Genomic DNA, 20,786 nt, shown 5'->3' with positions numbered 1-20,786 from the left:
AGACAGAACACAGAAGAGTGACCCGGGATGCTGTGTCCTGTGGGTAACGAGTCACCGTCTACTCCCTCTGGAGGACAGACATGCACTGCAAGCGTCACGCACAACAGCCTAACTAGCTTGGGCACAAGAACAACCACGGTTTGCTTCCTTCCTTAAGAATTAAAACACCTAAGAGAAGGGGAGCTACCGAGTAGTCCGTTGTACTGAATGTCCTGGGTGCGGAACCCAAGTGTGCAGAGATGAAACACCATCATTCTGGAGAGGGTGTCGTAGTAGAAAACTATAAAGAGAGACAAGAGTTTAACGCCATAAAATACAAACTGGGAGTACAAAACGTGTTTTCAAACAGGAGCCTGCTGCTCACTGGCCGCTGCCCTGACGGGTGGAACCCGCTTTCCCAGGGGTGCCGAGATCCAGCAAGGCAGAGGAAGGGGCGAGAGCAGAGGGCTGTGTCTGAAGAGCGAAGAAAGCTCTGATGTGACACCAACCTGAGGGACAAGGAAGGAAGCTACAGCGAACACAGGAAGGGAGGGGAAGAGACCTATGAGGAGTAAGAAATACAACCAGTATTACTGAGAACATCACATGCGTTTAAAAAATTCTCAACCAACCACATGAGATCAGTACTACTGATATCCCTATCTGTGCACTTCAACATCTAGCCTCGCGTTTGGACGGAGTTCTGCTGCAGGTGAAGGATAAGAAAGGGTGCTCCCGGGAGAAAAGGGGGGAGCAGCGACCGGGTGAGGGGGTGGAAGGCAGCGCTGAGAGCAGAGACAGGACGGGGCGGTGAGGTCTGCGTTCCTTCCCGCAGGCCCTCCTGCTGAGAGAGCTGCGCCGTTTCCCAGAGTGCGCACTGCTGCTGTGTGTTACCCTCAGAGACTTCCGTGGGGCAGAGGAGGTGCAGAGGAGAGCTTGTCAGAAAGAAGAGTGAGAGTGACTTTCTAGTGGAAGAACTGAAATAGTTCATTCAAACTTCCTATTCTTTTAAAGGTGAATGATAGCTACACGGAAGTACCATAGTGAGTATTTTCGGACAGTAAAGCAGACACCAGATTGTAACAAGCAATACTACTGCACATCAAGACAGCTCTCTTTTTATCACATTTAACTGGAACAATTACTTAAGAATAGTAAATAGTTTCCATTTAAAGGGCAAAGGTGCACGCTGTGGTATAAATATTTCAAAGATATCAAATATCACTTTAAAAATAATTTTAAAAACTCTAGATCAAGAGTTTCCTTTAGTGAAAAATCATGCTAAATATTCTTCTGAATATAATAATTATATTTAACAAAATGCAAAAATAAAACATTTAAAGAATCTCCCCTGGTTAAAAAAATAGTTCTATGTATAATATCTGAATATGAACCAATTTGCTTTCCCAATTTCTGGAAAGACTGAATGTTTAACATGATAATAAAATGCTTTATGACAACAACTACTGTGCCATTTAATGTAGAACAAAGAGAGTATTTATGTCAAGTGTTTCTGTAAAGAGAATGCATGATATCCATCAGGAACTTCAAAATTATTAAATGTGTAGAATTTAGGAGAAAGTGATAATGTAGTCAATTTACAGTGCATACAGTACATATTGAACTAAAGTCACTTTCCACATTAGAAGAGAAACTGTCAGCATTAAAAATTGATTTGTGCTCAGTTACTGTGTTACTATAAAATCTACTGGAAGAAAACTTGTCATATTTTCTCTTTATACCACCAGAGGTTTACTTTGAATTAACAGAGAAATTAAAGTGTTGAAAAAAGATGGGGAATGTGAAATAGAAATCACCATGAAAAATAAAAGTGAGCAGTTGTTTGCATGCGTACGTATCTGCATCATGACCACAATGAAACGCGTGCTCCGGTTTCAGAACCGCTGCAAGAATGGAGACACGCAGGTTCTTTGACAGCCAAAGAACTTCTCAAAGTACGTTTTAACTTTATTATGCTTCACAATGATAAACTCTTAATTACATTTAAGATAAAAAAGGAGCAAATTATGGGTCACAAATAAATCATCAAGTATGATATTTCTACAACTGTCTGCATGAGACAAATTCTTCATATCAATTCACTGATCTCTTTTACTGAAGGGTGCATTGGTTTGAAAATCAAAGACTTACGTCATCCAAAAAATCAATCAGTGAAGATGAGGAAGAAGAAAAGGAATCCTATTTAACGAATACAGCAATAAAAAAAATAGAAAATATGGATGAAGCAATTCAGTAAGAATAATAAATCAAAAATTTTGTAAAACAATTGAAAGGCAAATGACATTAATTCAAACAAATAAATGAAAAAGCAGTCACTGTCATTGTTTCTCAAGAAACTCAGAAATTCATTAGTTACTTTTTAAAGAGTGATTCTTATTCGCATTCCCTAAGGAATGAAATATAGTTCACACACGGTGTCCCAACTGTAATACAATGGAGTGCACGGCAGATCAGTCATCCAACTCAATGTCGGCATCTTCAAAGGTGGTGACTGAGAGAGACAACCTCTGCCTCTGCCTGTCCCCACTGGGACAGCGTGAACGCTCTGGGGGCAGGGCTTCGTCTGCCTGGTCACCCCTGTCTCCCCAGCATCTAGTATGGTGACTGGCACAGAGACCAGCAGTTACTTGTTGAATAAAGATATCATCTCTAAGTTAAATTTTCTGAGGCAAAAGTACACTTCATATCATAAAGTGCTTTTTTTTAGCGAAGAATTTAAATATTAAGGAATGGTAAAAAAGTCATATAATCATTATTTCATGAAAATGGAAACTGCCTAATACATTCTATATAACACTTTTTTAAAAAGCATTCCTGTTACACACTTCTAAAAAACCGAACTCATTTGGAACTAGAACCAGCATTGCCCTACGGTGAACTTTTGACATTTCCGATGGCTTTCTACCGCGACTCTATGCGCTTTGGAGAAAAAAAGAAGTGTGAAATTATTTCAAAAGTCAGGATTTATTCTGCACTTCCAGTTTTCTCAGGGGAAGGGGGGAAACTGCTTTTAAATCTGACCACTTTCGCATGCTGGCCTTTCTTACATGTTTTCTTAAATAAAAAGCGATTGTAGTTTACGTAAGAATGCAGGACATATTCCTTTCCTTCCTAATATGTTTTTAAATATATAAACGTCTAGGGCCTCCTTACGTGGGATGCAGTCAAACAGTCTATCACACGTGAATTTTAAGTCAAAGTGACTTTTAAACGGCCCCCAGTGGACATTTGAAAAGCTGGACACTTACTTCAAATCGATCCAGAGCATCGGGAGGCGTATCCAGAAACGCCAAGAAAGAGCGCTGTGCGTCTCGGTGCTCTACACCTAGAAGACAGCAGCGGCTGGTCTCAAAACCAGGACAATAAACTAATTTCCACGGATGACCCTTCCTGTCTAAAGCTATTAAAAGCTGTTTGCAAACGAACATATTTTACAGCTGGTCAGTATAAGCTCTACATATTCAAAAGAGCAAATTATACTAATGTTTCTTGGAATATCATTTAACAGTTAAACTATATCATTCTCCATGAAACACTTCTTGACTTGAGTTCTTAAATTTCTTTCTTTTCCCATACAGTACATTATAAATAAACACATGAAATCTTTTGGTAATCTTGAGAGAATTTCAAACACAGAGCCCTGAATATGTCTGATTTTTCTAAGATAGTTTATACCAAACAACACACTGAAATATTGTTACCAAGCACATAATATGCACTAACATAAATAATCTTTTATAAGAAAATAATGCAGTTATAAAACAAATGTATTTAGTTATGAAAAAAACTTTTGTTAAGACCTCAGATTTTAGTATCTGATTTCAGGTATTGTTTCATTGACAGAATGCATACATATCTCTTGGCTACAGTATGAACTTTAAATGCATAATATCCAAAAATTTTCTTAAAATATACGTATAATGATAAATACTGGAAAGGAAAAAGCAGAAATAACAAGGTACACGTTGCATTTCCATATCCGCAGGAACTGACAACTCACTTTCGTGCCTTTCATATTACTCTCTAAGAATCTACCACAGCTGCCAGGCACGGCAGCATGTTCAGGAATTCACTCGGTCAACAGATGTAAATAGGCTCTACCTACTGAGAGCCAATTACATGCAGTCTGTCTGGATCCTGGGAATATAATAATAACTAGAGCAGAAGAAGAACCTTGTCCTCATTATGTAAATATCACACTATATTATTTAAGTAGTATATTATGTTACCACATATAGCAACATGGTATATTGTACAAGTTCAAAATCAAAAGTTACAGGTTAACATCTTTTCAAAAGAGAGCAAAGTGATTAACTTTTTCTTTCACAAGTTCAGGTCTATTCTAAAACGACACAGCCAATGTCATCTGTGTGTGGTTAAGTCACACTCTGCATTGTCGTCTCTTTCCACATAAACTGTCTTAGGGCCACAAGCCCTTCACGCCGCCTATTCTTCCTCCTCGACTCACGAAATCATTCGGTTCCCTTCTGCTCGAGCTGTACGAAGCCCTGCTTGACTCTCACTTCCTCCCGATGCCCTGAGTTCCTAACCTGAGTTCCCGATTCACTTTCTCAGGGTTCCTTCTTTTCTTGTCCACCAGGAACTTCAGTCAACACATATTTACTGTACATCTACTACTTGTAATGGCTTTTCTACATTCATTCCTTTACGTGATTACCTTCTTTCTTCCACAGTTTTACTGCAGATGCTGAGACCCGACCAGCTTTATGTCAGTGCGTGACAGAGCGTGGGAAACGCAGAGAAGCAGGCAAGGGTAACGCACAGCCCACTACCTGGGTGAGTATTCAGGTAGGGCTACTGATTTGTTGGGAAAATGAATGTCTCCTAACTGCGTATGACAGATCCCTTCATTAACAAAACATTCTGAATTTCTTTTTATTAAAGCTTTACCTTATTAATGCTCACATTATGGAAAGAAAGTTTAAGTTCATGTAATAAAGCTACCAAGCATTCTTGAGTTGCTCTTCACATTAATGGGAAAAAATGCTTAAGTAATGTTTTCAAGAAAATGGGAACAGATCCTGGGAAATTCACAGGGCAAGCAACTTAAGTATCAAACTTGGAAGACACTGAAATGCCAAAATAGTTCTCTATCTTTGAATTGCTCTTGTAATACTGGATTAGATTAAGTTTCAGCTATTTCATACGTTTAGCTATTTCAGCCGCCCTGGGAGTGACTCCCCTCCATCATGTAAGAATAGTATAAGTTTAAAGTATATTATAATTTTTTTCATAAAAATTTTATTCATGAAATAGTACATGGCAATGAAAAAGAGGTAAAGGTGTGGCAAGGGAGTTCTTCTGTTACAACCAAATCTTTAAACAACACATCTTAAGTAAAAACAAAAGGACTCAGATACCTATCGACCAAACATGTGTGTGTGTCTCTCATACCCACACACAACATAAATGGGTGCCAGAACCGCTTAGTCAAACAATTCTTCCACCTACACGATAAGCTTATTCTTGTGTAATAACATGTATTTATAACAGAATATTAAGTTCTGATTGATGCAAAAACATTCCCATACCCTTTTCAGATCTAAGCTCCTCGGTGTCCTTTATCAGTTGTTCAATTTCTGAGAGTAGTTCCAGGTTCTTCTTCTCCGAATCTTTTAGTTTACTTAAATAAGGGAAGAAAAGGAAAAATGTCATTATTTTTGTTGCTGGTTGGTAAGCCGTATTGTTTGCATGGACTTATTTGGTTCAAATGTCAGCCATGCTAAATTGGGGAAATACAAACTATAAGAAAGAGCAAATCTAGGCTATCATCCACTTTTTTTTAAAGTAGAGTCTTTTTTTATTTATCGATTTTAGAGAGAGAGGAAGGGAGATAGTGAGAGACACCGATTTGTTTTTCCACTTACTCATGCATTCACTGGCCTATCCTTGTCTGGGCCCTGATTGGGGGTGGAACCCTGCGCCCTTGGCGTATCGGGACGATGCTCTAACCAACTGCACTACCCCGCCAGGGCCTGCCGTGTACTCTCACGTCCCTGAAGTGCCACTGGAACACAGCCAGGCTTGTCGGGTTGCACTCTGTCTGGCGTGACGACAGAGTTGAGGAGACAGAGACAATATGGTCCAATAATATTTACTATCTGGCCTTTGAGAGAAAAGGCTGCTGGCCCTGCGCTAATTAAATTAAAAAATGCCACAGAATCAAAAGTTAACTTTAGAATTCCGTTAACTTCTTTCCTAGAGAAACATGAAGGTAGAGCATACGTGTCTCTAATTTTCAGCTTGACTCATGCCCCCAATTTATGAACAAATTCATATGTTTTAGGCATAAGAAGAAAATCAGAGTCATCCTATATAACGACACAGAGAATGACATCCTTTATGCTGGGATCCAATTCATATTCTCCAAAAAGAGTTTGGTTTCTTCCCCATTTTCATGCCACACTAGCACACTAAGTAAAAGCATACTTAATTTATGTCTGGATTATTTATGACAAAAACTTGTAATTCAACCGGGCTGCCGTATGTCCAGCCTCTGATGTAGCATTAACGACCACAGTTTAAACACTAAGGCTCCACACTATTAAAAACTGAACTTATGGGACGATTTCTTTTTCTGACTGAACCCCTTTGGAACTTTAGGTATTCTGACCACTGAAAGAATTTAATTGTCATTTGCAGCACGAACTTCTTATTGTTCCTCTACGTCACCTATACTAACTTGTTTTTGAACCCTGTTTATATCTAATCCAATTTGGTTTTCACTTCTTCACTTATTCAGGTTGCAATTTGCTTTGCTGTCGCACTAATTTAGGGAATGTATTCATTAGCTAACTTTCCCAGAGACTATGGTCCCTGGGAAAATATACTTTATTATATATTTTATATTTATTTTTATATATTATACACATATATTATATATATATTATATATTTTAAAGTATTTTTAAAATGTTTTATTTATTTATATATTTTACACATAAAAGAACATAAACAACAATCAAAAATATATTATACCATTATGAAATTTACCATCAACAGAATTTTCATTTCTAAAAGATTCAGGGTATAGGCCAGAATCTTCAGATGACTATATTTTGCTTTTGACTACATGTTGTATTTTCACCCTAATATATATTCTTGAAAATGAGAGAAGTGGGGTTTTAATGGAATGAAGTCTGAGAGTCAACTCAATTTTACAGATAGAGGGAAAAGGTAAACAACAGAATACTAATCGGTACTATTAATTCCACTTTGCGGACAAGCCAGAGTGTAACAAGGTTCTGTTACAATCCCTTCACCGCATGAAAGGTTTGAAAGCATCTGTTCATTTTCAAATCTTCATAATTTTCTCTGGTCACCACTTCTAAGAAAACTGCGACAGGAAAGTCAACATGTAACTTCTCTGCCGACACTTGGGCACCAAGGCAGGAGCCGCTCTAGCAGGGCTTGTGAGCCAGCCTCACCATTCCGTCATGATGCTGGACGCTTTAACCTTATTCAGCTCTTCTTGGATGGCCTGTTTGGCTCTTATTTCTGCATCCAGAGCTGACTGTAACTCCAGTCGAGCTGACATATCCAGCTTCGCAAACCGACGCATTTTCCAGGGCATGTCCTACAAAACAATATGACTTTTTAGCTCCATTCCATTTTTGATGTTAAGTCTAGTAATCCAAGTGAAATTGGAAACTACTTAAAAGCATTATCTTTCTGATAACAAAACAGAATAAAAACACTGCTTGCAAAAATATATTTTTCATTAAATTCAGAAATAACTGTAGACTCACATATGAATTAGTTTATTTGTTATAGTTACTACCAATAATAGCTAGCCACACAAATTATAGCCAAGCAGCTATGTGTTACAGTTCCCTAACCTGGAGAGGACTTGAACTGATTTCTCACAAGAAACTTTACACAAGGCTAAAGCCTGGACACACTGAGGCAGGTCCCCAGACTGGCTGTCCTGCTTCTGCGCCTCCCCTGCCCCCATTACGACCCGTCTGTGCAGAAGGCAGCTCACCGTGGCTCGCGTGCCCAAGCTGGAGTTTCTTAACGCTTCTAGCTCTTCAGTCATTTTAGAAGCTAAGGCCTGGAGATATCCTCGTGCATCCTTCTCATCGCTGACCCTAAAATACATACATGTGAGGGCAGAGATCAGGTACAAGAGTAAAACCAAAAGAAAAGTTTCAGTGAGACACACATTATTTTAAAGCATCCTAAAGAAATAAGGTAAAAGTGAGGGAAATTTAAAGGTGTCCTCAAATACCTTCTTTCAAAAGTTCTACCATTGTATTGGGTTGGTCAAAAAGTTTGTTTAGTTTTTTCTGTACGGTGGTTCTACTTGTACCTAGTTGTCTTTAACTTCATTCAAAACAATTTCGTTAGATTGTACTGTAACAGCTGTCATCTCAGCATGCATTAAAAAACTTAAAATTGGTGAATTGTTGTGCAGTCATTTTAATATTGAAGATGGAAGAAAATACACAGCATTCTCAGTACATTATGCTTTATTTCAAGAAAGGTAAAAACGCAACTGAAACACAGAGACTTATGCAGTGTGTGGAGAAGGTGCTGTGACTGATCAAACATGTCAGAAGTTGTCTGCAAAGTTTCTTGGTACTCGTGACATTTTGCCAAATAATTCTTGGCTGTGGGGCTGTCTCAGGCACTGGAAGATGTTTAGCAGCACCCTGGCCTCTACCCACTAGAAGCCAATAGCAGGAGACAGCCGACACGATCAAAATATCCAAATCAATAAAATTAATGGTAAAAATGAAAAATGTGTGTTTTATTTTACAAAAAAACCCTAAATGGTCTTTTTGACCAACTCAATACAACTATCTCTCAAGAACTGGAAGAGGTTTATAGAACTGTTCAGTTATGTACAAATTAAACCTGACCATGTTTAAGAAAGTCCAAATTAGTTATATATGATAAATTAGTAAAACTTCACCCACGAACCACAGACTACTCTTTTATCTAATGTTAAACTCCCCCCTCATGATTTCCAAAGAATATTAAGATTTCTCATTAATTAGATTCTGTCAGTTTACGTTATAAATACATAGTGCACCCTTCTTAAAACGTAAGTAAGCTACATTTAGAAAGTTTAGTTTAAAACAGCATATTCTGCAAAACTCAAAGTTACACTGTAATAAAGCTGTTTTTCTAAAATGGTAAATAATCAAAGAGAAAAGTTTACTGAAACTCAGTTTCTATTTACTGTCTTAAGACTATCTTGCTGGTGCAACCATTATGATTTTAGACAGAAATGTTTTCAAATCATATTCCGTAAAACAAATTCCGCATACTAGAATTTCTCAAGAGGAAGTTTGCTTTTTGTTATATCTCTTCCCAAACAAGGAGGAGGCCAGGAGCAGGGAGTGCCAACACATGAAAACCTACAAACAGTCCTGTCCTCAAGAATGAAAATCATTTGTATACAGAAAGCTATAATGCCACAAAGAGAAAAGCTGAAATCTGCAATGCTTAGAAGGACGTTCTAATACACTCTGCGGAAGACTACCTGCTTTGTGCAGGCTGGCTGTTTTCAAAGGTAAAATTCAGGCCATTAAATAGCTATGAGGAAAGTATATTTCAGGGAAGTTCATATGCATCTGTGACACAGACAGGATACAAATTTAAATCTTGAGCCTGGTTTAAGCATCTTCAGTCTCGCTCGGACTCCTGAGGAGTCAAGGGATAATTCCTGTCCTAGACGGGATGGAGTAGACAGCGCGTGTGAAGGGCCATTGTGCGGTGCGGACAGCACCCATGCAAAAAGCAAAATTGCAGGTAGGTGGGGGTTACTGCATATTACAAGTTTCCAAAGCGTTATTTTGCCATTACTTTATTTTTTAATGTACCACACTAAAAAATAAATGAAAATAGCCTGAGATTCTTGACCTTTAAGCTTGGACGGAATATCTCAGAGAGTTCACTTTCAAGTAGGTGAGAACTCTGAAAACAGGGAGTGTGTATTTTTCTTTTAGCCTATTAAGTATTTAATAATTTATCTAATACAAGAACATTTCTAAATAACAGCTTTTAAGCAAAGTGACTTCCTTGTATTCCTGGTTTCGTCTGCATATTTCACTTGGATATGAAAAGTGTAAAAAGAGTATTTTCTGGAATGCATAAAAGCTTTCGTTTTCGTCCCATCTCCCATCCGCTTCAGAAAGCCCACATTCAGAGCTCATCCCTTGGCAGGACCCCTTCCATTCCACCCGGACCCACCAGGCCGGTCACTGGGAAGGGCCAGCAGCCTAGGAGCTCAGGCTCTGGTCAGACCCGGCTCATCTCCTATGAAGTCATTTTCAGCAATTCCTTAATTATAAATGTGATTATTTAATAAGGGAGTTTACAAATAAATGGTCCTAGTTTTTAATATAAACTTGGCTGAAGTAAAAATGATTTTGCTTCAGAAATGTAGACATGATGACAAGGACACAAATGAAACAGGAATAAACCATTTAACTGATTCGAACACGACGTTTCCAGTGGGGCCTTTTCCTGTAGCTGTTTTGTCGCCGAACAGTAACATTATTAAGTCCAAGACGAGTTAACTTAACAGCTCCACAGTTAAGCCAATATCAAGATACTTGAGTCATTTGGTTAATATTTCTTTAAAAAACAGTGTTTATTAATTTTTAATTTTAAAAAGGAGGCTATTAATCTGGGGAAAGTAAGGAAACTAGAAAAAAATGTGTAAAGAACCAAAATAAGAGCACAAGAAACTGAAATTTCCTCTAAATGATTGGTCTATAAATGTATGAAGAAACAACTTGTTTTCAGATAAACAGCCATGATTAGCCAGAAAGTACAACACTTAGAAAGTAGATATAAAAAGTTAAACTATTTTCGTTAGAAAACAAAATCCCCATTGGATTCCACTTTCTTCATGTATTATAAAAATATACCAATTTTCCAAATATCAGAATCATTTTAATGAATACATTAATATGAAGGTTACTAACGTAATTATTCCACATTAAACCCAAAGAGCCTAATTTAAAGAACAGTTGATAAAACTACACTGGCACCACTGAAGGCTTTCAGAAAGCCACGCGTGAATCTATCTGTCACAGTCATGAGAGAGAGTGGTCACAGCACATCTCAGCTTGGCCTCAGAAAGAAACATCCAAGGCTAGTGGATGACTTTCCTCTGTTCTTTAAGGACCAACGGTCTTAGGAGAAAAGCAGTTTCCTTCTTAGAAAGAAATACCAGGCTGCAATGACGCTGTGTAAAAGCTGACATGGGGCATCTGTTGGAGTTATGGAACATACTGGAAAACACAGTAGAGCGCAGATCAGTAATAAATAACCTATCAGTAATAAAATTGTGCTGTTACAATAACTTTTTCACAGCAAAAAATAAGGTAACTTGTTAGTCGCCTCCTGGAATTCACACCAACCTGAGCGCACGTGCAAAATTACCCACGAAAGCACATTAAAGAAGTACTCACCACTGAATTATTTCTGTGATCTGGGCTTCCCAGTGTGCCACTGACTCTTTCTTGTCGGCCAGGTCTTTCACCTCTTCTTCTAACTGCTGGTTGCGCACGCCCAAGTTCTCGTACAGAGTGGTGAGCTGGAAGGCAGTTCCGAGACACGTGTGACTTTCAGAGGCAGGAGCTCAGGAGCTCAGATGCCTCTTGCTAAATCTTAAATTCACCCTGTTCCCTCTGGTCACTGATTTGGAAACACTGGGTACTCCCTAAATTCTCCTTCCGCCTCTGCTTTTTTTCCTTACTCCCACACTGGATCAGTTCCATTTGTGAATATTCTCCATTTGCCTGAAGAACTCCCCAGTTCAGCTGGTAACAGTATCTCTCATTTTTTGTCTGAAAACATCTCTGTCACCTCTTAAAAAAAACTTGTAAAGAATTTTAAGCATGTGTAAGAATGGACAAGCCTACCACCCACGCCCAACAATCACCACCACAATGTCCATGCTAATCTTTTGCACTCCGGTCTTCTCGCCCTTCCTCCTGTATTACCCTAAAGCAACGCCAGACACGATATTGTCTATCTGAAGTTCTAGGCATGACATCCCTAGAAAGTGGGTCCCCTTTAAATACAACTATAGTACAATCACACTTCACACATTTAACAAGTTCCTGATATCTTCACATAAGTAGTAACTGTTCAAATTTCCAGTTATTTCAAAATATCAGAAAACTTTGTTAAGTTCAATCATTATACTAACAGTAAACATAGCTTAATTCGGGTGTTGCATCTTTCAAGTCTCTTATTTACAGGTTCTTATTAAAAATGTTTTCTTTTCACTGTAGGAATACTTCCTAACACATGCAGCTGTGGGGAGGCACTGGGGAGACAGGCAGACAGCCACGACTTGCCTGACCAAGACCCTACAGAGATCTCGGAGCCGGGGAGATGAGCCCAACCCATTAACATGGCATGCGTCTCCACGGGTGAGCCTTAAGGTAGCTCAGCCAGGTTTTGTAGTTGTCTTGCTCGGGTTAATTCCAAGAGCTGTGAAACGGTTGCTTCTGACAAGGGTCTACTTTCAAACTTTTTTTTTTCTTGAGAAGATTGGCCAATTCTTCATGTTAGCACAGCCAGGGGTCTACCGGCTATTGTGAGAATGTTTTCGCAGATGCAGTGTCCTCACTAGTTCCTGCAACACATCTTTTTTTTCGGGATGCCATCGCTTTTGACAGCCCTTCCAGATCCTGTGACTGGGCTCCAGCGAGAGACCTGCAAGTGGGGGTGACGCAGACTGTGCTCTGCCACCTGACCATATGCACAACTAGTTTTCACTCAGTTTGCTCAGGGAAAAGTTCATCTTTTCTCAACTTTTAAAAAGCGTGCACTCTGGAACCAGATTGCCTGCGTTCATATCCTGTCCTGCCACTTCCTAGATCTGTGGTTAGGAAAGTAGCGTAATCTTCCTTCTCTACAAAATATGAGAACAGGACACATACCTCAGAGGGGTATTGTGAGAAGTGACTTGAACAGAGTAACCCAGAAGAGGACGGGCACATCAGTAAATTTTACCAAAGTATTAGTTCATTCTGTATGTTTGGGAATGAGAAGGTTTTACTCTTTGTACATTAATGTATCTGGCCCATAAAACTTGTAAGACTGCATAGAAATATGGGAAGTGCTCCTACCATTTTAAGTGAAAAGGTAGATTAGAAAATGAAATGTATACATGCTTGCAAGTATGTAATAGTAATATGTATACAAACAAAACCTGAGAAGTAACCTATAAAATTAAAATAGTTGTTTTGTGGTGATGAGGTCATGGGTACCTTTTACGCCAAATATTTTCCACCATTTTTTTGTAATTTTGCCTTTTTTTTGTAAAATAAGAACAAGATATAAATGATGTGTTTTCTTACTAGAAACCATTTACTTTTGCTCCATGGAATATATGGCTAATTTTATTTGCAGTAAGTTATCTTTTCGGTAATAAAAACGAAGCTTGTAGACTTCTGAAGACATCAACTTTTTTCTACTGCCTTTTTATTTAATGTTTGGATTTAAAAATGTAAATGTGAAAATTATCAGTTATAAAAGTTATTGAAGTTTCAAAATTAACAGAACAACTGCTTTTTGGCTCCAATATCTACAATACTGTTGAGAAGGCATTTGGTTCCCAGGGGAACAGAACAATTAGCTTGTGTAGCAGAAGCCGCAAAGTACTCCTGGGTTGTCCCTCGTGGGGGAAACGCCCAGTCCACACCCAATCAGAAAAGGAGTAAATGGAAAGAAACAGGGAAGGTGTGCCATTAGGTGGACTGAGAATTCAGTGGAGAATTAAAAAAGGAACAAAGATGAAGTTCGAATGAAAGCAAACCCCAAATACTTCTGTATTTCTCCAGAAATAAACATCTTCCTAGTATCACTTGTCATTAAGTGCTTGTCCACCATCTGAATTTGCACTCAAAGTTCTCATCCTTCATCATAACTCTAAATTTAGGAAGAAAAGTAATATTGTATTTATGTAAGTTTAGGAGAAAGGTAGTATTGTATTTATATAAACTTAGGAGGTAGGTTTTGATTTTTATCCTTCGGGTCTCATCAGAATCAAGTATTGTTTAAAAATTGTATCTAAATATGTATTTTTGGTAAAAGCAGCAGAATTTCATGATTAATAATGAAATAAAACTAAGGGGTGAAAACAAGATTTGATCTGTATTCAATTCGATTATTTCTCAACCCCAATTTTCTTAAACTATATACCACCTTCTGCTAGGTAATTTGCTTAAAAATTCCACATGAATTCGACTTCTAGAGTTTAATTATATTTCTTACCTCAAGGTAACTCTTAACAGAATCTTAAAATTCTGCCTTTTATATAATAATGATGAATTCCGTAGTCATTAGTCAAACCTATGAAATAACAATTATGTGACCTATTTGTATAAAGTTCAAACATTGTTAGTTTCGGCGGCAGTAGCTAAGAATTACATGACATACATGACTCTTACATTACTTATAGTTGAAACAATCCATGTGCACGACTCTGGCCATTCACCAGTACATGAGCCCTACAAAACTTGACAAAATGAACTAACAGAATTCTTTCTCAAGTAGTTTTCAGTCAAACAAGCAGTCAATTTTAAGTGCTTAGAAAACTAAACAATCCTGAGCAAAGTACTGAAGGAAATGGAAAGGCGCACGGACACAATGGAAAACCGCGACAGAATGAAGAGACTCTTCTTATGATTATTCAACCACGGTCTTCCAATCTGCTATTGGAAATCTTAATAATTGAACACAATACTTTTACTGGAGGGAAATCCTAGAAATTATGATAAAACACACTTACCCAAACCCTATTTAAATGTAAATAAAATTATTAAAACTTCTGGTTAACGTTAGGATTTTTACAACTGTTCACTAAGAGCTGGCATAAGAAATGCAGAACGGGCCCTGGCTGGTGTAGCTCAGTGGATTGAGCGCGAGCCTGCCAACCGGAAGAAATGCAGAACGATAACCATTCAAGAAATCTGATAGGCTAAATAGAAAAATCCCTTCAAGCATTTGAAATTTTGTCCATCAATCTGACTACTTACGAACTTAATCTATGGTTTGGCTCTTTATTCCAGCTACCGAGTTTAGACAGAGCTGGTGTCTTTGGATTCTTACAGACCAACAATATTATATCTGGCTATTGTCAGTTCTCCATCATGAATATGATATTATAGTTGTCAGAACTCCTCCAGTTTGGCCTAACTGTTCCTGCTCTTGCCAAGGGTCAGCCTTAACTTAGCCCTGGCAGAGCTGAGTGATGAATGTGAGGTAAAGTGTAAGACACAGAACAGATGGAAAGTGAAGTACAGAACAGAGGCTCAAAAAAATAAAGAGGACAAAGAATAAGATGAGCAAAACCCTCTCTCCAGAGACTCCTGCACAGATTGGCACCAGGAGAAAGTGCCTGTATCGACAAGCAATCCTTGCACAGAAAGAGCAATATTACATAACACATGTGCACCAAATACAAAATTATAACCACAGTTTCTAACCACAGTTTCTACCTCATTGAACAGCTAGCATGTGCTCAATGAGTATAAATGAGAATGAATCACTCACCTTATCAAGTTCACTTGTCAGTTTCTTGTTTTCTTCAGTTAATAACACCTTTTCTCGTTCATACTGCTGTTTGAACTCATTTTCAAATTCTTCCCTTTCATTTTGGCTAACACAATTTGAAACATAAAAGGAAAAAAAGGACTGGAATTAAAGGTAAAATTATGGTGTCCAAGACGGGTTATTATGCCTCATGCTTTACCCTGAAAAGCCGCTTAGATCTTGATTGATACAAACCCCAACCCTTTCCCTTAAGTGAACAATTGTTTTCTTTTAAATAATAAATAGACGTGTCCTCTTAACATCTACTTTGCTTTTCATTTGGAAACCTGAGGGAGGCACCTGTGCTTTGTGGACCCCTGGGCTGCGGTCCCCTATTTGGTCACGTGTACACGAGAAAGTACAGGGGGGTGAGGAGGCTGGGAAAGCTGGTGTAGGAGCCACAGCAGCAGTCCTCATACTCAGCTCCTCAGAGCCCAGGAAGTTCACGGTCAGGTTTCCAACAGTCCTTTCAGTACACTTGGCCCTTCCCTCCTTTGCTCCTTCTCTTTCTTACCTAAGTACCTACTACATACACATACATATACAACACAGGTTAATATTTTAAAACTTACATAAAATGATAGTTCTGGGGGCAGAAATATCTACCCTTAGAGGTAAACATGGTCCTCAGAGACTTTTACAAAAGGGAGGGGGGTCAGTTTTTGAATAATGAGATACTGAAACGCAGACAAGGCGACTTGCCTACACCTGCCGCAGTCTGAGGGAGGGTGCTAGCCGGCAGCAAATGAAATTCAGTGTGGAGCAGTTGTGGCTAACTTTACACAATTCAAAAAACAATTTTGCTTTTAAAAACGTAATCTTAAAAATCCCCAGCACCACTAAATTACTGAACAGGAATTACATTATAATTTAAATAATAAACTCCAGGAAAACAAGCCATCCTGTGTCCCAGCAAACGTGACACTTTCCTTATTATCTATCATCACAATGTAAATTTAGTTGTATCTAAGAATCTTTATTTTTCAGTAGCAACTCAAACAGACAACAAAAACATGAAAAGTTGCAAAAGAGCCTTCCTTCAGAAAAACGTGTATTCAGTAAAGTTTCTATGTAGAACTGCTGTTTTTTCCTGTTTGCATGAAACAAAACTTGAGTCTCTTCCACATGAGAATAAACTCCCCCAAAGACCCCATGCCGCCCCTCACTTTCCACTTTCCTGTCTTCTCGCTCACTGGTAACCACCCGGAAACCCTGAAAGCTTTGTCTGTGCACCTAACGGCTCCTCACCACACCAAAATCTGGCCTCTGCCACGGCCACCTCAAAATGACTGCTCTGTCAACACTCACCACTGTCCTGCCACTACGTCCACCTGCTGGCTGCCCTGGCCTGCGCTGCCCACTCCTCCTGCTGAAACGTCACCTCCTGGCTGCAGTGACACCACGCCTCCTGACTTCAGCCGCCTTTGTGGACTGCCCGTGCCCTTCCCACGGTGCCAGTGTCTCAGGAGCTCGACTCCTCTCTCTACACGTCTCCCCCGCGCTACCTCTGCTCCGGCACTGCTCAGTCCACCTACTGTCTATTATGCGGATGAGCTCTGAATTGACATCTGAAGCTTGTCTGGGCTCCCGACTGCTGGCTGCCATCTCCACAGAGATGTCCCCCAGGCACCTCAAGTGCAACATGCCCGACTAAGAGAGCCCAGCACCCTCTCTGCTGTCCTCTGTGCCCCCACACTCGCCTCTCTCTTCTCATACTACGGCGGAATCAGGGCCAAGCCCCCGCGCTCCCATCCCAGTGGGAAGGCACCGCTCGGGCACTTCGCTCCTGTCTCTCCTGAGTCATCTACTGAATGATTCTCTGTCAGATTACAAGTCTGGTATTATCTCTGCCGCCTAAAAACAAAAACAAAAGGCAAAATAACTTCTTTTAAGATCGTTTTCTCCTCCAGCCACGACCTCCCTGCACTGCTTGCGTAAGAAAAGACTCCAAGTGATAGCAGTGTGATCTACGCTCTGTCTCCAGCTACCTTCCTTCAAGTCTTTGGATCTGTGGGGCCCCACCTTACTGTTCCCCCGAAACTGTTCTTAACAAAGTCACCAATGACCTTCACAGTATTAAACTCAACTGCCATCACTTGGACCTCGTTTTATTGGATAAAGACATGAAGACGGGTTTGATATGTTTTTGTCACGTGGCTTCCAGGACACCCCATTTGCCTGGTTTTCTTCCTGCTATTTCTCTCTCTCTCTGCTGTTCCCTCCTCATTCCCAACTCCAAACACTCGGGTGCCCCAGGGCCCGGCCCCAGGGTCTGGAGGGGTAAACACGCCCCGAATGTTACTTCCAGCCCTGCAATCCAGGCTGCTCTGCACCATGGCCCACCTGACGGCTCCACCTGGATGTCTAATAAGCTTTTCAAACATAAGCTGTTGAAAAGGAGCTCCTGATAATACTCCCATCCCAAACTCGCTTCTCCCATCGTCTTCCTCTCTACGGTCTGCTAATTGCTGAGGCCAAAAACCATGGTATCATCCTTTTTTTCTTGCCCCATATCTATTCCACCAGCAAATACCATTCTCTTGTCCTTTAAAGGAGACTGGAATGGAAACATCTCTTACCACCACTTCTGCCCACCACCCTAGGCCCGAGTCACCATCTTCTGCCCAGATCATTGCAATAGCTTTCTAAATGGCTTCATGCTTTCCTCTTATCTAATTCAGACCACTCTTACCACAAGAAGCCATCCCGTTAAAACACAAGTCAGTATTTGTTAACTTTCTGCCCAACACCGGGCCGCGCCTCTCTCCGATGGTCTTACTCAGAATAAACAACAGGAAGCCACTGACCACGACTTCCCAAGCCTGGCCCCCAGTACTTGTCACACTCATCTCCGACTGTCCTTTGCCCTAACTCTACTTCAGCCACATGGACCTCCCTATTATTATTTTGAAGTAAACTTTATTTTTGTAGTCGCCTTAGGTTCACAGCAAAATTGGGAGGAAGGTACAAAATGTCACAGATGTCCCCTGCCCCTACACAAGCACTGACCCCCACCATCAAGATCCCTCACCAGAGTGCTACCTGTGTGACAACGAACCCACAGCAGCTCTGTCCATCGCCATCAAATCCCACAGTTCACCACAGGGGTCACTGTCGGTGGTGTACATTCTTAGGGCCCAGACGGACATGCACTTACACAGGTCCCCTTCCACAGCATCACACACAGCAGTTCCACTGCCCTCAAGCCCTCGGTGCTCTGCAGATTCACCTCGCCCTCCCCCAACCTCTGGCAACCTCTGACCTTTTTACTAGCTCCATCATTTTGCCTTCTTGTTGTTTTTTTTTAAGACTTGTTCTCCACGTGGAATGTTCTCTCATACATCTGTAGCGATAACGCCCCCACTGTCTTCAGCCACTTTCGCATGTAATCTCCCTTGTCCACCCTACAGACAAAATCAAGTCCTTCCCCGGAACGCTTCATAGCTTACACCCTCTGCCTTCTTTTCTGTGCCGGACATTTACCCAACGTGTCTGCTGTGTCACTTACTGTTTGCAGTCTTTCCCCACAACTAAAGGAAAGCTCTATAAGCACCGAGATTTAATTTTTGTCTCTCCACTGCCATGTTCGCAGTGACTTACAGGTAGTAGGTTCTAAAATACTCTTGTACAGTCAATGTGCCAAACTGAGTAAACTCAGGCTTCCAACGTAGGTTGAGAACGACAACAACGTACATTCACTCTGAAGTCTAGAAGCCTGGGCATCACCCATAACTCCTCCTCCTGTTTCTCATTCCTCCCATCTGGCCATTACGTCCTCCCAGTTCCGCCTTCTCAGGAGACTTTGCAAATCCGTGCACGTCTCTCCACCCTCACTCTCACTGCCTACGGTCCCGCCACCTCACGTCTCCCAGCCTGACTCTCTCTCGGCTCCTGCCAGCCCACTCTCCACACAGTTGCAAGAGACATCTTTTAAAAATATAAATACAATCACGCCCTTTTCCTGCCATGGCCTTTGAGTAAAGCCCAAGTTCCTTAAAGTCCTTCATGACGTGCCTCCGTTTTCCTTTCCGGCCTCATTTCTCACCCCTCTCACCTTTCTTTTTATGTTTTTGCCACAATGAATGGCTTTTATTTTCCGAAGGTGCCACGCTCCCCTTACCCTCTAGATCCTAGCACACTCTGCGACTTCCGCCTGGACGCTCCTCCCCAGCATGTACTTCTCTGGTCTTAACTCACAAATCACTTTGTCCAAGAAACCCAGACGGGCGGAAGCTGGCTGTTGTGCCTCTGCCGTGATGCCCCTCCGCACAGCCCGCCTGCTTCCCACCGCGCTGCACCGTCATTTCTGGTCACCGTCCTGACTTCAGGCCCCGAGGACTGGAACACGTTTACTGCCCATGTATCTCCGGCCCCTGGCACACACTAGGCATTCAATAAATAGTTAACTTTTAAACATTTAAATAACTTGATTCTTACCTCTCTCTCCTGTTTTTTTCCAATTTGTCTTTCAAAATCATAATTTCTTTGTTCAGAGCAAGTTGCTGGCCTTCTGAATCATGTAGTTCTTTCTTCAGATTTTTAATTTCATTCGCATGTATTCCTTCTCTTTTAGATAATTCTTCTTCATAAAAGATACTTTTCTTTTCCAAATCTGTCTTTAGTTTAGTTATCTCTTGCTGATGTTCTACGCTATACACTCCTGGTGAGTAACTAATTTGTTTTTGCTATAAGAGAATAAAAGATTAGTTCATCTATAAGAAAAATAAAACAACAAGTCATATGTTTCTGTAATATAAAGACCTTTTCATATAGCTGAATATTATTTTTGTATATTATCACATAAACATAATTCTTTATTCAAGATATTAATCTTTGCCATGTGTTGCAATTTTCCCCTCAGTGTGTATATTCCTTTATTACTGTGTATGTTACAGTCTTCCTCACACCGAGATTATATATGTGTATTTTCTGCTGGTACTTAAAATGACAAAGGTCCAATCTAATACCTTCATACTCACTCTAGAAAAAAACCATCGGTCTCCTTGCACTCAGGGAGGGTACTGAGGAGAACAAATTGGGTTGAAAGCCATCTCTTGGGAAAGCAGGTTAAAATATCCTCTCAGTAACAGGGGAAAGGAAAACGTGGCGCCTGAAGCCTCTTCCCAGTCGTGGCTGAAGGATGAACAGGAGCACGGAGACTGGGCTGTAAGGTTTCCTGAGCTTTGTGATCTGCTTCCC

General features: G+C 40.3%; 1 protein-coding gene across 5 annotated transcripts in view; it reads right to left on the bottom strand.

Annotated features, from left to right (window-relative positions):
- The window catches only part of CDC42BPA (CDC42 binding protein kinase alpha), a 175,824-nt gene that overhangs the window by 46,655 nt on the left and 108,383 nt on the right, over window positions 1-20,786 (bottom strand). For 3 of the 5 annotated variants that reach the window (XM_037069514.1, XM_037069512.1, XM_037069510.1), the window contains 8 exons: window positions 20,025-20,272; window positions 15,549-15,654; window positions 11,450-11,574; window positions 8,005-8,110; window positions 7,448-7,596; window positions 5,553-5,644; window positions 3,249-3,325; window positions 2,131-2,178 (listed from right to left, as the gene is read on the bottom strand). In XM_037069514.1, the coding sequence (XP_036925409.1) occupies window positions 2,131-2,178; window positions 3,249-3,325; window positions 5,553-5,644; window positions 7,448-7,596; window positions 8,005-8,110; window positions 11,450-11,574; window positions 15,549-15,654; window positions 20,025-20,272 (951 nt within the window). The remainder of the gene's footprint in view (window positions 1-2,130; window positions 2,179-3,248; window positions 3,326-5,552; window positions 5,645-7,447; window positions 7,597-8,004; window positions 8,111-11,449; window positions 11,575-15,548; window positions 15,655-20,024; window positions 20,273-20,786) is intronic. The other 2 variants (XM_037069511.1, XM_037069513.1) reach the window with 1 other exon arrangement.

This window comes from Sturnira hondurensis, unplaced genomic scaffold (genome assembly GCF_014824575.4).
Source record: "Sturnira hondurensis isolate 20B ecotype Veracruz unplaced genomic scaffold, ASM1482457v3 Scaffold0018525, whole genome shotgun sequence".
In the NCBI taxonomy this organism is placed as follows: domain Eukaryota; kingdom Metazoa; phylum Chordata; class Mammalia; order Chiroptera; family Phyllostomidae; genus Sturnira; species Sturnira hondurensis.
The sequence above is the reverse complement of the archived record's forward strand: the minus strand, read 5'-3'. Positions and strand labels throughout refer to the sequence as shown.